Below are 22,126 nucleotides of genomic sequence, written 5' to 3' on the forward strand. Positions count from 1 at the left end.
ATGTGTTGAAAAAGTATAATACTACTGTTCTGGTATTGTATTGCATAGCCCCTTCTGCATTAAATGCATTGGTTTTACACAAGTCTATCTTTGTGTTTTTCAGATGCAGATTTAGGTCGCTGTCTTGCAGCAGATGGACTGTACCTTTATACAACTAACTCCGTTGGCAAGGGGATCAGCAAGCTGGGCTCAGGGCTCCATGGGACCCTACGGTAATTGATTGCAAATGGCCATTGTAGCTTTAAACTTGGGTACATATGTAGAGTGAAACCAATTGGAAATGAATCTTTCACATTTTTAGATTTCCACTTTAGGTTAAACCACTTGTTTCATTTGCTGAGTAACCACACATTAAAGTCAACAAATTTGTCCTGGCTGCTTGGCAAGCGTATTCATCTCAAGAATTCACACCATAATTATTTGACTTGCTTTTCATATTACTGTCGCCTACAAAATCTTTTGTTTGTAAACGGTGAGAACTCCATTTCGAGTGATCTGACAGTTTCTCAAATCCTGGAATATTGCAGGATGTTAGTTCAGTCACAAAGAATTAATCATTTCTGGACTGATTTTACATAAAAAATATTGTTTCTGGACATTAACGGCACTACTCCTTGTAGCACTGTGCCACACAGATTGGTTTGATCCCGTCTCTGCTGAATTTGCTGATCTAGCACACAGGACTGTAAAGTGGAAAAATAAGCAAGGCTTTGCACTCATGGTCACTATCCACTGATGCCTGCTGGAAAGTGCGTTTGTGTGGCCTTTAGGCCAGGTTTGGGCTTGCCTACAATGCTCTCTGCAGTTGAATAGCTTATTGGTGCTCACTGGCTGGACTCGCACATGGAAAATGCCCAGCATAACTCATTGCCTTCAGGAGGAGCGAGGGGAGAAAATTGTGGGTGGGAGAAAATAAATAAAAATTAGTTTTTGAGGCAACTCCTGTTGTGTATGAGTAACCGGTTTAATTGAATAGGGCATAAACATTTTTAGTTAAGAACCCTAAAAGTGAGAAATCAAATAATTTAGTGGCTAATTGAATATCTCATTCTGTAATTGAGATGTTATTTATATTGCTTGCCTTTTTCCCCCAATTTGTTTGATTCCTCCTCTCCACCCTTGACTCTTCTGGGCCATGCACCGTCCTTTGGCTGAGAGTGATCTGCTTGCTGGCCTTCTGCGAGACCAGACTCCCCCGAGCAAAGGCTGAGAGGGTGTAATAGTGTGGATCTTGCATCCTATCACTCTGGCACAGTTATATTAATGCTCGAAAGCATTGTGCTACCGCAATGTTATTTAAAACATTATATTTTTGGGCATCCCCTTTTTGTTTTTCTTGCCATTTTAGTTCTGTAGCATATACCATCTCCCCTTTCAAATAAGTGACCAGGCAACTATCTTTTTGTGCTGACTTGCGAGCAAGTTTTTTTTTTATTCGTTCATGGGATGTGGGCGTCGCTGGCGAGACCAGCATTCGTTGCCCATCCCTAATTGCCCTTGAGAAGGTGGTGGTGAGCTGCCTTCTTGAAGCGCTGCAGTCCGTGTGGTGAAGGTTCTCCCACAGTGCTGTTAGGTGGGTAGTTCCAGGATTTTGACCCAGTGACGATGAAGGAACAGTGATATATTTCCAAGTCAGGTTGGTGTGTGACTTGGAGGGGAATGTGCAGGTGGTATTGTTCCCTTGTGCCTGCTGCCCTTGTCCTTCTGGGTGGTAGAGGTCATGGGTTTGGGAGGTGCTATCGAAGAAGCTTTGGCGAGTTGCTGCAGTGCATCCTGTGGATGGTACACACTGCAGCCACAGTGCACCGGTGGTGAAGGGAGTGAATGTTTAGGGTGGTGGATGGGGTGCCAATCAAGTGGGCTGCTTTGTCCTGGATTGTGTTGAGCTTCTTGAGTGTTGTTGGAGCTGCACTCATCCAGGCAAGTGGAGAGTATTTCATCACACTCCTGACTTGTGCCTTGTAAATGGTGGAAAGGCTTTGGGGAGTCAGGAGGTGAGTCACTCGCCACAGAATACCCAGCCTCTGACCTGCTCTTGTAGCCACAGTATTTATATGGCTGGTCCAGTTAAATTTCTGGTCAATGGTGACCCCCAGGATGTTGATGGTGGGGGATTTGGTGATGGTAATGCCGTTGAATGTCAAGGGGAGGTGGTTAGACACTCTCTTGTTGGAGATGATCATTGCCTGGCACTTGTCTGGTGCGAATGTTACTTGCCACTTATGAGCCCAAGCCTGGATGTTGTCCAGGTCTTGCTGCATGCGGACTCGGACTGCTTCGTTATTTGAGGGGTTGCGAATGGAACAGAACACTGTGCAATCATCAGCGAACATCCCCATTTCTGACGTTATGATGGATGGAAGGTCATTGATGAAGCAGCTGAAGATGGTTGGGCCTAGGACACTGCCCTGAGGAACCCCTGGGGCTGAGATGATTGACCTCCAACAACCGCTACCATCTTCCATTGTGCTAGATATGACTCCAGCCACTGGAGAGTTTTCTCCCCGATTCCCATTGACTTCAATTTTACTTGGGCTTCTTGGTGCCACACTCGATCAAATGCTGCCTTGATGTCAAGGGCAGTCACTCTCGCCTCGCCTCACCTCACCTCTGGAATTCAGCTCTTTTGTCCATGTTTGGACCAAGGCTGTAATGAGGTCTGGAGCCGAGTGGTCCTGGCGGAACCCAAACTGAGCATCGGTGAGCAGGTTATTGGTGAGTAAGTGCCGCTTGATAGCACTGTCGACGACACCTTTCATCACTTTGCTGATGATTGAGTGTAGACTGATGGGGCAGTAATTAGCCGGATTAGATTTGTCCTGCTTTTTGTGGACAGGACATACCTGGGCAATTTTCCACATTGTCGGGTACAGGCAGTCAGAAGTGATCTGCAGGGGTTACACCATGGTTATTGATTTTCTGGCATAAGTTTCATCTCACATCTGCTGAAGCATCCTACTGTGATGTCACACTTAACAAAAACATGAAAAACTGAACAAAAGTGTCCCTTGATAGTTTCAGGTTGTGTACGTAAAAATTTCGATATGATTTTTAAAAATCCTTATGCAGGTGAGATTTTAAAGCATAACCTCATTTTGGGACTCCAATTACTGTTGGACACTGAACCTTTTTTCTCTTAGTTAGATGTCAGTTGAACTCCTTGATGTGATTAATTTTATTCCTGGATATTTTTTTTCCTTTTCCATAAAAATAACAACTTGCATTTATATAGCACCTTTTAACATGGGAAAAACATCCCAAGGTGCTTCACAGAAGTCAAGGGAAAAATAGGCACTAAGCTAAAGGAGAGGAGATTAGGAAGGGTGGGTTTTAAGGATGATCTCCAAGGAGGTGGAGAGACAGAGGGAGGGAATTCCAGAATGTGTGGTGTAGGCAGCTGCATTCTGTCCTTATCTGATGTCCAACCCTCCTTAACCCTGTAGTGCTGAAGCCAGTTGTAGTAACTCAACCAGCTCTGTGAACTCAGCACTAACTGATCATCAAACCTGCAATCTTCTTGGTCTGTATGGCTCAGCTACTAATAAATAATGTATATGTGGACGAATGTATAGGTTAGAGCTGTTCAGACAACATTCAGTGCCAATTGATAAATGATGTGATGGAGGAATGTCCTCCTTCAGAAGTGATTGTGTTTAAGAGCTGTTGCTCTGAATCTGACTGGCAGAGTTAATAAGTTTTCTTGTATCTGACTTATTTTTCATGTCTTCTGTCTTGCTTAGTAACTTCCTCTTGCTTAGTTTTGAAGCAGTTTTCCTCTCTGCTTTTGCACTGCCATTAGCTGAGATGCACTCTTCCCAGCCCTCTCATTGCCACTGGAATTTGCTGAGATTCATAAGTAATTTAACTTTTAGATTTGTCCAAGCTCATTTGAGTAAAGCTTTCTCCTTCACACTCCCAGGTTCTTGTCTTAGTTGAAATGACATTTGGAGCTTATCTGTTGGGCATAATAGAAGGGACCCTACATGCTATCATTTCATGTTATGACTTGTTAGTAGATCAGCATATATCAGACCAACAACAGATGCATAGCATACATTTAGGGGTTGTACCTTTTGTCCCTATGATTGCTCACCTCAATCTTGAACATTGCTGAAGTATTGTGAACGTTTACATTTCCACTTTATTAACATCTCCCACATAACGTTTATCAGCACTTTTTTTGCTGTTTAAAAAGCTTCTATTGAAAGAGCTGCGATGAACATTGCTCCCTTTCATAATGGAGTCTACTGATTTCAAACATGGGATCTGAATAATGCTGTCTTTCAGATACTTAATGTTAAAATGGTTGAATAGCCCAGAACTTTAGTGCACTATGTCACAGAATTGTACAGTGCATGCTGACAGTGATTTCCCCACATAATTATGCTATGCTATGCTATGTTATGAGATACAGAGTAAAGACTAGTTGCATTCTTGTAGGAACAAAGACATATTGGAAGGATAGTTAACTTGGGCCACTGCACACCTACTATAATTGGCAGGTTCCAGATTTGTTACTTCACGTGTTTGGACTAAGTAACCCCCTCTGAAATGAAACTCTTTCTATGCTTGCCTTCATAATCGGACCAGAGAGTGTGTTCTGTTGAACTCCTTCACCAGGCTTCATGCTGTTGTATATGAACTGTTGTGTATTTGTAATCTGAAAATGAGTGGTTCTCAGTTTGTCCTGTAATGTGCAGTATAGTTATTGACATCAGAACAATTCTAAAAGCTCACATATGCAGAATTACTATGAAGTTGCATTTATGATATCATTCTGGCTGTGAACCTTCTCTGTCATATGAGACCTATGAAAAAGGACAGGAAAGAGCAAGTCTGTCTTATATTGACATGATGCAACTTCTGCACACGGTCACCCTGTCCGCCCTCCACTCATAAGCCATCCAATCTCCTGGGAGGGATAAAAATCTTAGGACAATTTAGGAAGAAAACTCCTCTAGGAAACTCTGGGCTGTGTTGTGTTATTCTGAGCTGACTATTGCTTTCTGGTGTAGCTCAGCTGTTCTTATACTCAGACACTCAGCTGAATGAAACCATGCCTATAATAACAGATGCTAAGAGATCAACCAACCTGGCCTGGCTGCTGGTCTTGTCCAGCATTGCTTCTCCTGACATGAGATGGGTTGCTTTGCAGAATCTGCTCCTTAAGGTGCAAGTTGTGTCTCATCTATCCCTGTTTAAAGATGTGTAATCCACTGAGCCACCATTTGGACAATTTCTCTAACGAACCTAGCAGTCACCTGCAGATGGCAAACCAGGTAGCAAGAACAAGCTTCAAACATAGCCAAAGCCTATTTAGTAACACATCCAATAATCTAGCCCCCTGGTTTTGAACTTCCACGCCATCTGTGATTGAAGCTCAATCGCTTCCAACATGGAATGATCAGATGTGCTGCAAATGATTAAGTGGGGCCTTTGTGACGTCCCCTCTTTACCTCTGTGGCTAGTTAGAAAATGTAAGCCAAGTACTTGCAGGCTATACCCATCAGCAAATGGGTTCAGTTCTGGGCACCGCACCTCAGGAAAGATATATTGGCCTGGGAGGGATGCAGTGCAGATTCACCAGAATGATACTGGGGCTAAAAGGGTTAAATTGAGGACAGGTTGCATAGACGAGGCTTGTATTCCCTTGAGTGTTGAAGATTAAGTGGTGATCGAATTGAGGTGTTCAAGATGATGAAGGGATTTGATAGGGTAGATAGAGAGAAACTATTCTGGTGGAAAAGTCCAGAACAAGGGGGCATAATCTTAAAGTTAGAGCTAGGCCGTTCAGGGGTAATGTTAGAAAGCACTTCTTCACACAAAGGGTAGTGAAAATCTGGAACTCTCTTCCCCCAAAAAGCTGTTGAAGCTAGGTCAATTGAAAATTTTAGGACTGAGATTGATAAATTTTTGTTAGGCAAGGGTATTAAGGGTTACGGAACCAAGGCAGGTAGATGGCGTTAAGATACAGATCAGCCATGATCTAATTGAATCGCAGAATTTGCTCAAGGGGCTGAATGGCCCACTCCTATTCCAACGTTCCTAGATGCTGCCTAGCTCCTGGATGGACGTGCACTGTCCTTCTCTCAGCTATTGAGTGGTTCGAACACCAAGACTAACACATTTGACTTGATGTTCTGCATAAATGCAATCAAAATAAATAATGTCGCTGAATGTTTGCTTTTAAACCTGAAAATTCATTCTCTCAATTTTAATCTCACTTCCTTGCACATTGACAGGGTGGTGCTTTGCTCTATGAATAATGCAGCATTGCAGTTAAACTTAACTGGATGAATGTTTTGCAACAGTTTGAGCCATTGTTTTATGGTAGCTGGGTGTTGAGTTGAAATTAAATCCTGAAGTTCTCCCTCCATTGGTTATCTCTTCAAATATACTTTGTCTTCCCCTGACTTTCTGCTTGGTTTCCTCCTTATAAAGTGCCGAGGCACATTTCATATAAGTGTATTGTTGCATTCTTGATTTCTGCAGCAAGAGACCAATTTACTAAAATGACCTACAAATTGCCTACCTTGATTTTATATTAAAAGTACTTATAAGAATTCTAGTGCTACAGTTTTAATGGTAAATTTAATTAGTATGGTAAAGTCTGAACTTGCTAATCTAAAGTATGAAAGTTGGGTGTGTTCTCTAATATGCAATTGAAGCTGGTCACTTTTTTGTTTTTTTTAATATGACCTAAATAATTTGAGGATTAGATAATACCCAAGTGTTCCTCCTTGGCTCTCGTGCATTGAACTTGAAGTGAATTAATTCCCCTTATGATAGCTGAGCAGGGGTTATTAATGATGGCTACTATCTCTTTCGGGGTGGGGGGTAACAAAGAATGACTTACTCTCTGAGCTCATCTGGGAAAATTCTGGCAGTGCCATTCCTAATCACACCTTTTCTTTACCCCCCCCTCCCCCCAGGGGTTTTGTCTATTGTCGCAATGATGAACTTGAAGCTGGCTGGATTGCTTTTGGCGGTACCACTCTCCTTCACCGCCCTGCCTCCTTTGACAGCAAACCTCATTACCTCTTTCAAGTGATCGATCAGTACACCCTGCAGGTAATGACATACCCTCCAAACTTTCGCTGTTCAATATTGTTAACACTGTTGCACCTGATAATTTTCCAAAGTTAACACCTTGTTCCTGGAAGTGCAGCCTTGCATTACTGATGTCAAGCAAATTTAGGCATCTTGTGAGTCTCTTTAATTGAATATTAAAGCTGCACTTTGCAATGATGTAAAATTGAACTTTTTTATAGTATTACTGCAAAATGATTTCTTCATAAAGCTGGAGTAATATTTGTCACTAAAGGGTGCGAATATTGAATATCATTCAGTTAAGCTCAGATTGTGCACTGGAGAATTACCTTGCTTGTGCTCATGTATTATATTTTCTTCCACTGTTCTGTTTATTTTAAAAATAATTTTTTTGGCCTGGCGGATTGGTAAAAGTTGCTTCCTCATTGATGGAAAAGGGCTGCTTGCTGGACCTAAATCCACCAATAAGGGAGTAGCTCTCCATCAATATGGTAGCAGCCTTTTGCAATTTGACGGACCAATGAAGTTCAAAAGTTAACTAACAATGGAAGCATTGTAGTCCTACCACATCGTGGGAACAGGTAGCATCAGAAACTGGGACTTTATGGGTTGAATAACTGAAGCTTGCAAGCTGGATACAGCCCTTGGTCCATACTTTGGACACCTCAGCTTTAAGGATAGTATTGATTGGTTGAACTGCCAATCAGTACTGGATTAGCAGTTTGTTTTAGAGTTGTCCATAAATGTGGTTGACTTTTCATACCCTCAGGGCAATGAGCATTGCCTTGCCAATGTTGCCCACATCCTAAGAACAAATGTATTATATGTTTTTTGAAGGGTACAAAGTAGGAGTAAATGATTACAAAGAAACATTGGTTGATAAGTTGTGTTGATCAAATTTTAGTTTAATTGGCTTCATATGTGAAAACTGTTCTTTGGTGATTATGCTACTTTTCATGGGATCTTTTCTAACCTCTGGTACTGACTTGAGGGAGAGGAGATATTTTGGTGGTTGGTGTGTATATAATGGAGAAATCTGTAACTCCAGGGAAGCAGCTCAAAAGCTTACCTAGTATGATCCTCTGCCACCTTGAGTGTCAAATAAGAAAGTAATGCAAAATGGTCTTTCACCTCATTAAACCTGCTTTGTCCAGAAGCCATGTATGATTATCGGGATTTCTCTCCCGTACCACCTGTTAATCCCATTCCTAAAGGATTGTTAGATTCCTTCCCTACCTCCCCTGAAAAAAATCAGAGTGCTGCTTATATCTCCTTATAACCTTCAATTCTTTTCTCAACAGATATTGATCCAACTCCCTTTTGAAAGGTGTCAAGTGATGCCTGAATCAGATACTTTATCTGGGAGTCTGTTGCATTTGTCCACTATGCTGTGGAAGGGACAGATTTTTTTTTCATAATTATTGCTTGAGGTCTGTGAATTTGTGCTTGTGTCCCCTAGTTCTGTGCTCATTGTCCAAGTTAAGTAGTTTCCTTACTTCAATCTCGATGTTTCATTATTTTAAAGACCTGCATCATGTCTCCTTTCTGTCTCTCTTTCTAGTAAAAATAAGTTTAGTTGCTCAAACTGTCATAACTTAGTTCCCAAAGTCATTTTGGTGATTCTTCTGAACCTTTTCTTTTGCATCTGTAAGCTTTTAGAGGTACGTTGACATGACTGCATGCAATACTCCAGAACTGTCTTCACTGCTGACCTGTAAATCAGTATGACTTGTATTGACTTGTAATCCAGTGCACTCCAGATGCAACCCAGCATCCCATTTGCCTTATTGATAACTGTCACACTGAGCAGATGCTTTCAGGGCATGATCAATGATTATTCTCAAATCCTTGTCCGATTCAGCATCTGTTGATGTTTTATATGTTTATTGTTACCACTTCCTAAATTTATATTGTCATTAGAATCCAACTGCCATGTCTGAACAATCCTAATAATTCATCCAAGTCTCTCAAGGTGATCTTTGTATTCATTATCTGCTGACCGTTTTTCTGCATTCAACAAATTTAATACTGGTAGAGGCACTTTGTTTCATATTCCCAAATATTGCAAATAGCAGGGGTCCAAGAACAGATTGCTGTGCAAAACCACTGGTTATTTTTCCACCCAGAAAGAGTCATTTCTATTTATCACCACCCTCTATCTTTTACTAAGCCAATTCTCAATCCATCGAGACAATTTATTATCTATTCTATGGGCCTTAACTTTCTCTAGTAGCCTTGCATGGAGAACTTTATCGGATACCTTTTGATGATCCAAGTTAACAGTGTTTCAATTTATCTTCATCCATTAACTTAGTTACCTCTTCAAAGAATTCCATTGGGTTCATAACACATGACCTATTGCTTCTAAAACCATGCTGACTGCTGCCTTCTGCCTTGTGCTCTTTTTAGATATTCATTTATAATATTCCATGGGATGTTCTCGGACAGTTTTTGTGTGGCTGTTAAGCTATTAGCTTGTAATTTCCAGATTCCTTTTTTGATAGAGTAGATAGAGAGAAACTGTTCCCATTGGTGGAAAGGTCAAGAACCAGAGGACATAGATTTAAGGTGATTGGCAAAAGAACCAAAGGCGACATGAGGAAAAACATTTTTACACAGCGAGTGGTTAAGATCTGTACAGCCTGAGGGGGTGGTGGAGGCAGTGTCAGTCATGGCTTTCAAAAGGGAATTGGATAAATATTTGAAGGGAAAAAATTTGCAGGGCTACGGGGAAAGGGCGGGAGAGCGGGACTAACTGGATTGCTCTTGCAGAGAGCTGACATGGACTCAACAGGCCGAATGGCCTCATTCCGTGCTGTAACCAATCTATGATTCTGTAATATCAGTCTTCCGGTTATCAGGTACTATAGTATTAAATTCTTCAAAACATCAACCAGTCAATCTCTAATTTCTTCCTTCAATTCTTCAAGGATTCGTGAATGTATCCCCTGGTGGATATTTAATCCTACCAGTTTCTCTACAGCATGTTCTTTACTAACTTCTGTGTATTATGAATGCAGTCATCCTTTGTGAAAACTGATATAAGAATCCATTTAATAAAGCTGCCATGTCCTGATCATCTGTAATAACTGTCTAGCATGCTGACATTGCAGTTATTTTCAAAAAGTATTTTAAACTCAGGGATTGTTAAACAAACTGGGACCGCTCAGAGGGATTGATCAACACACTGGGACTATGTCTATGCTAGCTCTTTGCTGGAGTAATCCATGGGGTTTCCAAAAGCTACACACTAATCAAAACTGGGGTCTAACCATTGTTGTTTACGAATTTTTGCTTTTGTGCTCTGTACCCCTATTATAAAATGCTGTTGGCTTTATATCTATCTCTAATTAAAGGCCTATTTTGTCTGAACCACTGAGGTGGCATTGGGTACTCCAACCTATACCTCAGGGGAGCACCACTAAAATACCTGGTTCTAACAAATTAAAAATGTATGCATCAAGTTAGAATATTATTCCCATCATCAATAAAACAACATGCATCTTGCGATGTCCACTGGTCTTGAAAGGCTTGAAGCGAACCCGTGGACATTGTGTGATACCGTTCCAGAGTTACCCGGGCGAGTACGTGACCTTGGAAGAGGCAAGCAGCCGGAGCATCTCCTCCCATCAATCTTGTGCATCCTGGATCTGTGGATGACTTTTTCCAGGTCCAGGAGCAGACAGACCAGGAGTTTCCTCCGACCTGCTTGCCCCCTGTGCAAGGATAAGTAGTGTGGGGGAAAGTGCAACTAGAATATTAGGAGCTGCCCCTTCAAACAGTGAAAAATGGTCTGCAACCTCCAGTACTGAGCATAAACGTGGAACAGAGATTATTCTTCTCCACAAAACACACATGTGGCATGAGTGCTTGTAAAGCAGTGCAGGAATTTATTTGAAGTTACTGCATCATGCAACACTCTCTCATCCTAAGTCTCAGTGGTGCCCGGATGGATCCCCGAATACTGGACTTTCCATTGGAGATAGTCGACCACGCCGATTTGTAGAAAGTTCCGCCATGGAGTATCTGGGCAGAAGGTGAAGGTGAGGAAATGGAGAGTTTGTAGCATCAAGTGCTAAATCTAGTATAAAGAGCTGGTATCAGTAAAAGTGACCATGAAGCTGTCGGATTGTCATAAAAACTCAACTTTAGGGAAGGAAACCTGCTGTCCTTACCCGGTCTGACCTATAAGTAACTCCAGTCCCACATCAACATGGTTGACTCTTAACTGCCCTCTAAGGTGGCCTTGAAAGCCACTCGGGTGTATCAAACTGCTACAAAGAATAAGAATAAAACCGGACGGATCACTTGGCTGTGACCTAGGCATCGAATTAGGAATGACAAAAGCACATCCAGCTCAGTTGACCCTGCAAAGTCTTCCTCACTAACATCTGGGGACTGGTGCCAAAGTTAAAGAAAGAACGAACTTGCATTTCTATAGTGCCTTTCATGACCTCAGAACGTCCCAAAATGCTTTACAGCCAATTAAGTACTTTTTAAAGTGTAGCCACTGTTGTCATGTAGGAAAGGCGGCAGCCAATTTGTGCGTAGCAATGTCGCATAAACAGCAATGAGATAAATGACCAGATCATCTGTTTTAATAATGGTTGAGGGATAAATATTGGCCAGAACTCCCCTGCTCTTCAAAATAGTGCCATGGGATCTTTTACATCCACCCGAGGGGGCAGATGGGGCCTCGGTTTAACGCCTCATCTGAAAAACGGCACCTCTGACAGTGCAGCACTCCTTCAGTACTGTGCTCAAGTCTCGAGTGGGACTTGAACTTCCAGCTTTATGACAGAGGCAAGAGTGCTACCAACTGAGCCATGGCTGACACCAGTTGGGAGAGCTGTCTCACAGACTAGGCAAGCAACAGTCTGACATTGTCATACTCACGGAATCACCCCCATCTGCTAATGTCCCAGATTCCTCCATTACCAGGCTTGGGTATATCCTGTTCCACCGACCGGACAGACCCACGAGAGGTGGGGGCACGATGGTATACAATCGAGTGGAAGTGACCCTGGGACTTCAAACCCCATGAAGTCTCATGGCTTCAAGTCAAACTGGGCAAGGGCAAGGAAACCTTCTGTTGATTACCACCTACTCTGCTCCCCCACCCCTGCCATCCTCAGCTGATGTATCAGAGCTCCTCCATGTTAAACACCTCTTGGCAGAATCACTGAGAGTAGCAAGGGCACAGAATATACTCTGGGTGGGGGATTTCAATGTCCATCACCAAGTGTGGCCCTGTAGAAACGTCACTGGCCGAGTCCTGAAGGACATAGCTGCCAGATTAGTTGGTGTGGCAGTAGGTGAGAGAACAAACATGAGGGAATAACCTACTTGACCTTGTCCTCACCAATCTACCTGTTGCAGATGCCTTTGTCCATGTTTGAGGAATCAATCCCGGACCACGAGTGAATGTTTGTATAACTCCTCCATTCTGGTTGCTCCTGACCTGTCCATGGAAACTCAGATGTTGAAGTCTCTCGTTGATTCGCATTACAATGTTACTCAGTCATCCTTTTTTGTCCAGGCAGCTCCCTGTCTGCCTGCTTATCTGTATTGGTAGTCCAAAGCAATTAATAATTAGCTGCCATTAGCATTATTCTGCCCTTCTTATTTACTCTTATCCATATTATTTCAATTGTATCTACTTCTACTTTGATCATATTTATTGTTTTCAAAGCACAGTAGAAACGTAGAACAGTTTATGTAGAACATGAAACATCCATCAATGTTCAAAAATTTCACAATTGATCTTTTGCAACCCTCCAAGGTGTTTTGCAAATCATTATTTGTTTAATGAAGTAGAATGCTGAATCTTAACAAGTTTATCCCTTCTCTATCTGCTCATACAGTGCTGTTCACAAAACTCATTCTTTCATGTGTTCCTTAGACAGTAACAACAAGCTTGTTACAAAAGTAAATTTTAACTATGCTGTTTGTTTCCAAGCCCTTAGTATCTCCACCATGTATATGAATTGTTTAATTCGTATTTCCCTTCACTGGACTTCTTGTAAATTTTCTCCCTACACCATCCCTCCTGAAGCTGTTCACTCTTTAGGGTACAGTTCCTTTGTCACTCGACACTTTCTGGAACAGCCCCCACCGCTTTTGGCGGGTGGGTTTGTGCGAACGCGATTTGCCTGTTATATGCGATGGCTGGTACAACATGGAAGCACTATATAACAAGAATGCTGTCATCGCTGATTTATGGAATGTGTTGACCTGACGAGGAGAGCCCCAAACTGATGTATAACCACTGGGAATTAAATTATTTTTATTATTTGAATCTGGGTGGTGCTTTTTATCATCCGAGTTAGTTGTAGACTATTGACACAGAACAAACACATGCTAACTTTGAACATTACCGTGTCTAGTAACTGCCCAACTTTAACACTAACCTTTGCTCCAGCTCTAACCTTGAATCTGATCGATTCTGACCCAATAGATGACTGAATCCTTGTCATTCGGGGAAAAACAGCTGTGTTTATTCACTAAGTAAATGGAGCACTTATGTCACTATAACTGGCAACTTTGAAATTGATAATACAAATGGTTAATGGTTATCGCTTTTTGACCGATATTAGCGACTGTGACGTGAATGTTTTAAGTGGTGGGGACTATACATCACTCAAATGGCCTTTGTGAACTTTGGTCAGTGTCAGCAAGTTGTTTGTCCATAGAGGGAATCATGGCTATGCCTGATCACATCCAACATCCACACTTTCACTTCTGGCACTACCATCACTTCGTCTGTATTGATCAGTTAATCACTGGATAAACCACTTAGCCATCATGGAAGCCCAGTATTGTCATCTTTAAGGAATTCTTTGGTGCTGCCATTCGGACAAACTCTTTCAACCCTGTGAATCCTAGACCCCAGTCGTACTGCAGGCTGAACGAGTCGCACTGTGTTTTACCATTTTGTTTATCTTCCCTGTTCAGGTTTCCCAGATAGTGTCCATGCCACCGAATCACTTCCCAGTTGGCAGTAACATGACCACAGTCCATCTCTGCTCTGACGGAACTTACATCTATTGGATCTGGTCCCCTGCAGGCTTGAATGAGAAAACTCCCAAAGGCCATTCTGTTTTCATGGATGTCTTTGAACTGACAGTAAGTTTCTGTATGTTTTGCTTGAAAACGGATTTAGATATGTTTCATTGTCTTATTAAACCACCACTATCTTCCATTCCCAGAACGGTTTTTAAGACTTAAGTATTTTGGATGGTGCAGCTGACATTTTGCTCTGACCATGGCTTTCACACTGATCTGCATGGAAAAATCTTGCATTGGGTACTGTATAATACTGAAATCCTGAAACCAAGATTGTGATTTGAATAATTATTCTTGTAATTTTACATGTGCATAGCTGCTTTCAAAATGTACAGTTTACTGCTTAAAACGTGAGAATTTTATTTAGGCTTATTTTTGGCTGATATGATTATGCAATAGACAACATGCGCAGTCTATGTTCTCCATTGTATATCTAGCTTGTATATACAAGTTAACAGGATCACAGTGGAACTCTCTTGTTTGGCTCCATTCGAAGTTTTTTAGAAAACCATCCAGACACATTGACATGATGCCTCTATGTCAACTTATAAACTCCGCATACAGGTAGAGAGTAACGAAACACCAGCTATAACTGTTACCACTAGCTTGCTGTTACCTGCCTCGTATTATGAGTCGCATTGGTGGAGCCCTTCTCGCATGTTGCTTGCCTGTCACTTCAGCTGCAGTTGGGATATAACTTGGAGAACACCAGGGGGAATAAATGTTTGGTGGGGGGGGGGGGAGGGGTTGGTGGGTGAGAGGATACTTTTCCTAATTAGAAAGTATAAATTAAATTCATACACTAAGAACTGTTAACATTAATCTTAATTAGACAAAATAATTGAATCCTAAAAATCAATGAAACATCTGCTATGATAAAAACACATCTTTTACTGAAATCACAGTAGCAACCCTTCAGTTGAAGGGAGAGGGTCAGACATGCTGGTATTACTCAGCTGGAGAGTTTTTGAGCTAATCACAGCTGAAAGTTAATTCGCCCTGAGGTAATTGATGAAATTTTCCAGTCATGATAAAGATAGCACATATAATGTTTCCTGTTAAGAAAAATACTCTGGTGTTTCATCAATGAATTGATTGGTGGTGACATTTTTAAGTCAATGTTCCAATCTCTCTCCTATTAATGGTCCCCTCAAGCAGTGATTTATTTTTCATATGATTCTTGTGCCGGTCTCTGGCAAAAACAATTATATCAAAGGTTTGGCTTAAAAAACCTCCCTTATTTTTCTGTTCATTGTATACCAGATTGTAGCTGAAAAATTCAGCAATGTCTTAATATTTAAAAATATTTTTAAAAAAACTTTTGGCTTCTCAATGACTTAGCAAATTTAGCCAATTAGTAGTTAAATGGTTAGACCAGAAAGCTCCCAGGTTTGATCCCTGGTCTTACATTAAGGGTGTTGATAGAGGAGCTGCAATTGATTTCAGTGCTTCTGAGTTGGGGAGGAAAAAATTGGGTTCCTGCTCCTGATCGCTATCTAGTGATCTCGACAGCAAAGAACATATTTGTGGATATCAGGTGAGGACAGGATAAGAATTGGGCTGTGATGCCCTCTGTCATTGAATAACCTGATGGCACTTCACGTCCAGAATTGCACATGACGAAAGGCCACTTGGATGTGGTATTGTAGAGCAAGTATTGCCGTCTAATTGTACCACTGCAAGTAATTGAAATCTTCTCAATTTGAGGGGAGAAAATTGGGGAGGAAGAGGAGAGAAACAGTATAACTGCGCGTAGATGTTAATGACATGCGAATATTAAACCCACGCCATTTTAATAGGTGGGTCCTGACTTCAAACGCAGCCTGCATAATTATCTTTTCAGTATCTAATTGCAGGATGAGTTGGGTATTGAACAAAAAAAATTCACCCATTTAGGAGCTGAGAAATATCTCGTCAGACTGAGGATATGGCAGATGTCATCCCAGCAACAGTTACATCTGTGTATTAGCTGCTGAAGCAGCACAAGACCATAAGTGAGGAAAGGGGCCCAATCAAAATATTCCTGTCTAACCAGACTTTTTTTCCCCAAAATGCTCTTGATCCTGCTTTCCAGAGGTGCCAAAGCATGGAAATTTAGCTTTCCTCCTTTTGCTGTAATTTTCTCTCCATCTCTACTGACAAACTAGGCAAGACCAGAAACTTATATGGTGAACATTTGGCCTTCTACTCTGGCAGACTGTTGATCACCAGTGTGCTGCATCTTCTGGGTTAGCCTGTTAGTCCATTATAAGAAAGTAGCTTTGCAGAATGTTATGCTTTCAAAATGAAGATGATTTAAGTAAAGGACAGACCCACCAGAGGTGGCGGTACAGTGATATACAGTCAGGAGGGAGTAGCCCTGGGAGTCCTCAACATTGACTCTAGACCCCATGAAATCTCATGGCATCAGGTCAAACATGGGCAAGGAAAACTCCTACTGATTACCACCTACCGTCCTCCCTCAGCTGATGAATCAGTCTTCCTCCACGTTGAGCACCACTTGGAGGAAGCACTGAGGGTAGCAAGGGCACAAAATGTACTCTGGGTGGGGGACTTCAATGTCCATCATCAAGAGTGGCTCGGAAGCACCACTACTGACCGAGCTGGCCGAGTCCTGAAGGACATAGCTGCCAGACTGGGCCTGCGGCAGGTGGTGAGCGAACCAACACAAGGGAAAAACTTACTTGACCTCGTCCTCACCAATCTACCTGTCGCAAATGCATCTGTCCATGACAGTATTGGTAGGAGTGACCACCGCACAGTCCTCGTGTAGACGAAGTCCCGTCTTCACACTGAGGACACCATCCAACGTGTTGTGTGGCACTCCCACTGTGCTAAATGGGATAGATTCAGAACAGATCTAGCAGCTCAAAACTGGGCACCCATGAGGCACTGTGGGCCATCAGCAGCAGCAGAATTATATTCCAGCACAATCTGTAACCTCAAGGCCCGGCATATTCCTCACTCTACCATTACCAACAAGCCAGGGGATCAACCCTGGTTCAATGAGGAGTGTAGAAGAGCATGCCAGGAGCAGCACCAGGCATACCTAAAAAAAAAATGAGGTGCCAACCTGGTGAAGCTACAACTCAGGACTACATGCATGCTAAACAGCGGAAGCAACATGCTATAGACAGAGCGAAGCAATTCTACAACCAACGGATCAGATCAAAGCTCTGCAGTCCTGCCACATCCAGTCGTGAATGGTGGTGGACAATTAAACAACTAACGGGAAGAGGAGGCACTGCAAACATCCCCATCCTCAATGATGGCGGAGTGCGGCACCTGAGAGCAAAAGACAAGGCTGAAGCGTTTGCAACCATCTTCAGCCAGAAGTGCCAAGTGGATGATCCATCTCGGCCTCCTCCCGATATCCCCACCATCACAGAAGCCAGTCTTCAGCCAATTCGATTCACTCCACGTGATATCAAGAAACGGCTGAGTGCACTGGACACAGCAAAGGCTATGGGCCCCGACAACATCCCAGCTGTAGTGCTGAAGACTTGTGCTCCAGAACCAGCTGCGCCTCTAGCCAAGCTGTTCCAGTACAGCTACAACACTGGCATCTACCTGACAATGTGGAAAATTGTCCAGGTATATCCTGTCCACAAAAAGCAGGACAAATCCAATCCGGCCAATTACCGCCCCATCAGTCTACTCTCAATCATCAGCAAAGTGATGGAAGGTATTGTCGACAGTGCTACCAAGCAGCACTTACTCACCAATAACCTGCTCACCGATGCTCAGTTTGGGTTCCGCCAGGACCACTCGGCTCCCGACCTCATTACAGCCTTGGTCCAAACATGGACAAAAGAGCTGAATTCCAGAGGTGAGGTGAGACTGCCCTTGACATCAAGGCAGCATTTGACCGAGTGTGGCACCAAGGAGCCCTAGTAAGATTGAAGTCAATGGGAATCGGGGAAAACTCTCCAGTGGCTGGAGTCATACCTAGCACAAAGGAAGATGGTAGTGGTTGTTGGAGGCCAATCATCTCAGCCCCAGGACATTGCTGGGGGAGTTCCTCATGGCAGTGTCCTAGGTCCAACCATCTTCAGCTGCTTCAACAATGACCTTCCCTCCATCATAAGGTCAGAAATGGGGATGTTTGCTGATGATTGCACAGTGTTCAGTTCCATTTGCGACCCCTCAAATAATGAAGAAGTCCGAGCCCGCCTGCCACAAGACCTGGACAACATCCAGGCTTGGTCTCGTAAGTGGCAAGTAACATTCGCGCCAGATAAGTGCCAGGCAATGACCATCTCCAACAAGAGAGTGTCTAACCACCTCCCCTTGACATTCAACGGCATTACCATCGCCGAATCCCCCACCATCAACAGCCTGGGGGTCACCATTGACGAGAAACTTAACTGGACCAGCCATATAAATACTGTGGCTACGAGAGCAGGTCAGAGGCTGGGTATTCTGCGGCGAGTGACTCACCTCCTGACTCCCCAAAGCCTTTCCACCATCTACAAGGCACAAGTCCAGTAGTGTGATGGAATACTCTCCACTTGCTTGGATGAGTGCAGCTCCAACAACACTCAAGAAGCTCGACACCATCCAAGATAAAGCAGCCCTCTTGATTGGCACCCCATCCACCACTCTAAACATTCATTCCCTTCACCACCGGCCCACAGTGGCTGCAGTGTGTACCATCCACAGGATGCACTGCAGCAACTCGCCAAGGCTTCTTCGACAGCACCTCCCAAACCCACGACCCCCTACCACCTGGAAGGACAAGGGCAGCAGGCACATGGGAACAACACCACCTGCACGTTCCCCTCCAAGTCACACACCATCCCGACTTGGAAATATATCGCCGTTCCTTCATCGTTGCTGGGTCAAAATCCTGGAACTCCATTCCTAACAACACTGTGGGAGAACCGTCACCACACGGACTGCAGCGGTTCAAGAAGGCGGCTCACCACCACCTTCTCAAGGGCAATTCGGGATGGGCAATAAATGCCGGCCTCGCCAGTGACGCCCACATCCCAGGAACAAATTTTTAAAAAAATTGTATAGATGTTTTTTGTTCGGATATGTCGGATGCTAGTTGCAGTTGTTAGCAAGTGATGAATGCCAGACTGAATTACTTCGTAGCATGTCAGTACAGAATTGTGTCGTGACCTATGCTTCAATGCAGTTTGTTCGGTGTCCTTGCAATCATGACACATTTTGTGTTTCTGTTGTAGCTGCACAACGAGATCTGCACAGCATGCCCTCTCCAGGAACGAACCATCTTAACAAGAAAAGAGGGGGAATCTGCAAAAAGTATAAATGAGATGCTGCTGAGTCGACTTTCCCGATATCGTGCCTCCCCTTCAGCAACATTGGCTGCTCTCACTGGCTCCACAATTACCAACACATTGAAGGAAGATCATTCTGGTAAGGATAAATACTTTTTTTAGGGGTGTGACCGTAAAGCATTTTGTTTGGATAGCTGACTGTTGTACTTTGGCTCTTGTATACCCACATTCAAAAAAAGAACAACCCTCATATTTTCGCACTGTTATAGAGTGAATTGTTATGTCAAAAAAGAGACACAGATGGTAGTGTGGTGAATTTAATTTTTGGGAAATGCATTTGAATGTAGCCCAGCCTAGCATGAAAAATGTCTGTAGTGATGAATGTGACAGTCCTGAGTGTGAGAAATCCAAATTTCAGTGGGTTCAAGTCTACAGTAAAACAGCTCCTAGTTTATTACTAAGTTCTAAATATCTGAGTGGTGTGGAGAATGGCGATGTCACACTGGCACGATAAATAGTAATGTTCTGACCTTGGGATTGAGGCATATTGAACAGAGGGGAGGAGGTGTTACTCTGATTATAACTGACATCTAAATGGTTGATATTGGTATTGACATTGGGGTCCCAAAGTGGATCATTGTTCCAATCCCTAACACTCATGTCCTTCACCACCAATATTAATTATAATATTAACAGGAAAGAATGGCAATAGAAGGAAGAGATTAATTTTTGAATTTTCAATTGTTTTGACAGAACAAGATTTGTTACTATACACAAAAAAATTACAATATAAGCTTCTGAAAATGTAGCCTCATTGCAATCAAACTTACTTAACCTGCTGCCCATGAAGTTCAGAATAAACTTTTTTTAATTTGTGATGTAGAAAGAAAAATGGTCAGCGACGTGGTCATGAGCTTTCTCCATTCATTTTGGTTTCATTGTTAAAACCACTTCTCCTCTGAAATTTTAAAAAAAAGTTGGCAAGAAATGGGGAAAAGGGCAAATTTAAACTTTAAGGCTGAAGAGTGTCTGATTTACAGATTTGCCACTTGCTTACCAATATGCATACAGACTTGCCACAGGAACCTCTCAACATAGTTTTCTTAATTCAAACAAAACAAACCTCTTATTGATTCTATGGTGATGGTGCCAGACTTGCATATGGCAGAGTTTTAAAATAAACTTAAGAAGAAAATTAATGGTAGATACTTGTTTAGTTGTTGGGCCAGTTTATTTTAAAATTGCTGCAAGTTAAATCTACTTTCCAACATTTTTTTTAAACCCACTCGTACTCCCTTAGATTTCTCCTCTAACTAGCCCTATACTGAAGCGTGCACCCCAAATGGGCAAATGAGGTTTGGGTGATCTGCTTCCAGGTCAATGCAGATCTTGACTGGCCACCAGGAATACACAATGAAGCTTCTTAATTGGAATTTCTTTCAATTCTGCCTCACGCCTCCCTGTAGCTATCATCAGGAACGTAGTTCAATGGAGGGATTGAACTTGTTTCCTTCCTCTGTACTTTTAGAAGCACAGCTATGTATGAGCAACGTGAACCAAACTCTGTTCATTTTTTTTTCTGTTTTCAAACTTGTAAGGCAGAGACACTTGACATGTTTTTTTTTTATTCGTTCACTGGATGTGGGCGTCGCTGGCGAGGCCAGCATTTATTGCCCATCCCTAATTGCCCTCGAGAAGGTGGTGGTGAGCCGCCTTCTTGAACCGCTGCAGTCCGTGTGGTGACTGTTCTCCCACAGTGCTGTTAGGAAGGGAGTTCCAGGATTTTGACCCAGCGACAATGAAGGAACGGCGATATATTTCCAAGTCGGGATGGTGTGTGACTTGGAGGGGAACGTGCAGGTGGTGTTGTTCCCATGTGCCTGCTGCTCTTGTCCTTCTAGGTGGTAGAGGTCGCGGGTTTGGGAGGTGCTGTCGAAGAAGCCTTGGCGCGTTGCTGCAGTGCATTGTGACTGGAAGCCTGTGGCCAGTGGGGTACCACAGGGATCTGTGCTGGGGCCCTTGCTGTTTGTGGTCTACATTAACGACTTGGATATGAATGTAAAAGGTATGATCAGTAAGTTCGCTGATGATACAAAAATTGGTAGGGTGGTAAATAGCGAGGAGGATAGCCTCAGTCTGCAGGACGATATAGATGGGTTGGTCAGATGGGCGGAACAGTGGCAAATGGAATTTAACCCGGAAAAGTGCGAGGTGATGCACTTTGGAGGGACTAACAAGGCAAGGGAATACACAATGAATGGCAAGACCCTAGGCAAGTCAGAGGGATCTTGGTGTGCAAGTTCACAGATCCCTGAAGGCGGCGGAACAGGTAGATAAGGTGGTAAAGAAGGCATATGGGATACTTGCCTTTATTAGCCGAGGCATAGAATACAAGAGCAAGGAGGTTATGATGGAGCTGTATAAAACACTGGTTAGGCCACAGCTGGAGTACTGTGTGCAGTTCTGGTCGCCGCACTACAGGAAGGATGTGATCGCTTTGGAGAGGGTGCAGAGGAGATTCACCAGGATGTTACCAGGGCTGGAGCGCTTCAGCTATGAAGAGAGACTGGGAAGATTGGGTTTGTTTTCCTTGGAGCAGAGGAGGTTGAGGGGGGACATGATTGAGGTGTACAAAATTATGAGGGGCACAGATAGGATGGATACTAAGGAGCTTTTTCCCTTCGTTGAGGGTTCTATAACAAGGGGGCATAGATTCAAGGTAAAAGACGGGAGGTTTAGAGGGGATTTGAGAGAGAACTTTTTCA

The 22,126-nt window shown here is 43.0% G+C and overlaps 1 protein-coding gene across 3 annotated transcripts in view; it reads left to right on the top strand.

The window, feature by feature from the left end:
* The window catches only part of LOC137342201 (probable E3 ubiquitin-protein ligase HECTD4), a 212,408-nt gene that overhangs the window by 60,247 nt on the left and 130,035 nt on the right, over positions 1 to 22,126 (top strand). For all 3 annotated transcript variants that reach the window (XM_068005963.1, XM_068005965.1, XM_068005964.1), the window contains exons 5-8: positions 104 to 212; positions 6,933 to 7,071; positions 14,005 to 14,175; positions 19,308 to 19,500. In XM_068005963.1, coding sequence (XP_067862064.1) covers positions 104 to 212; positions 6,933 to 7,071; positions 14,005 to 14,175; positions 19,308 to 19,500 — 612 coding nt within the window. The remainder of the gene's footprint in view (positions 1 to 103; positions 213 to 6,932; positions 7,072 to 14,004; positions 14,176 to 19,307; positions 19,501 to 22,126) is intronic.

Source organism: Heptranchias perlo, chromosome 25, assembly GCF_035084215.1.
Source record: "Heptranchias perlo isolate sHepPer1 chromosome 25, sHepPer1.hap1, whole genome shotgun sequence".
NCBI classification, from domain to species: Eukaryota; Metazoa; Chordata; class Chondrichthyes; order Hexanchiformes; family Hexanchidae; genus Heptranchias; species Heptranchias perlo.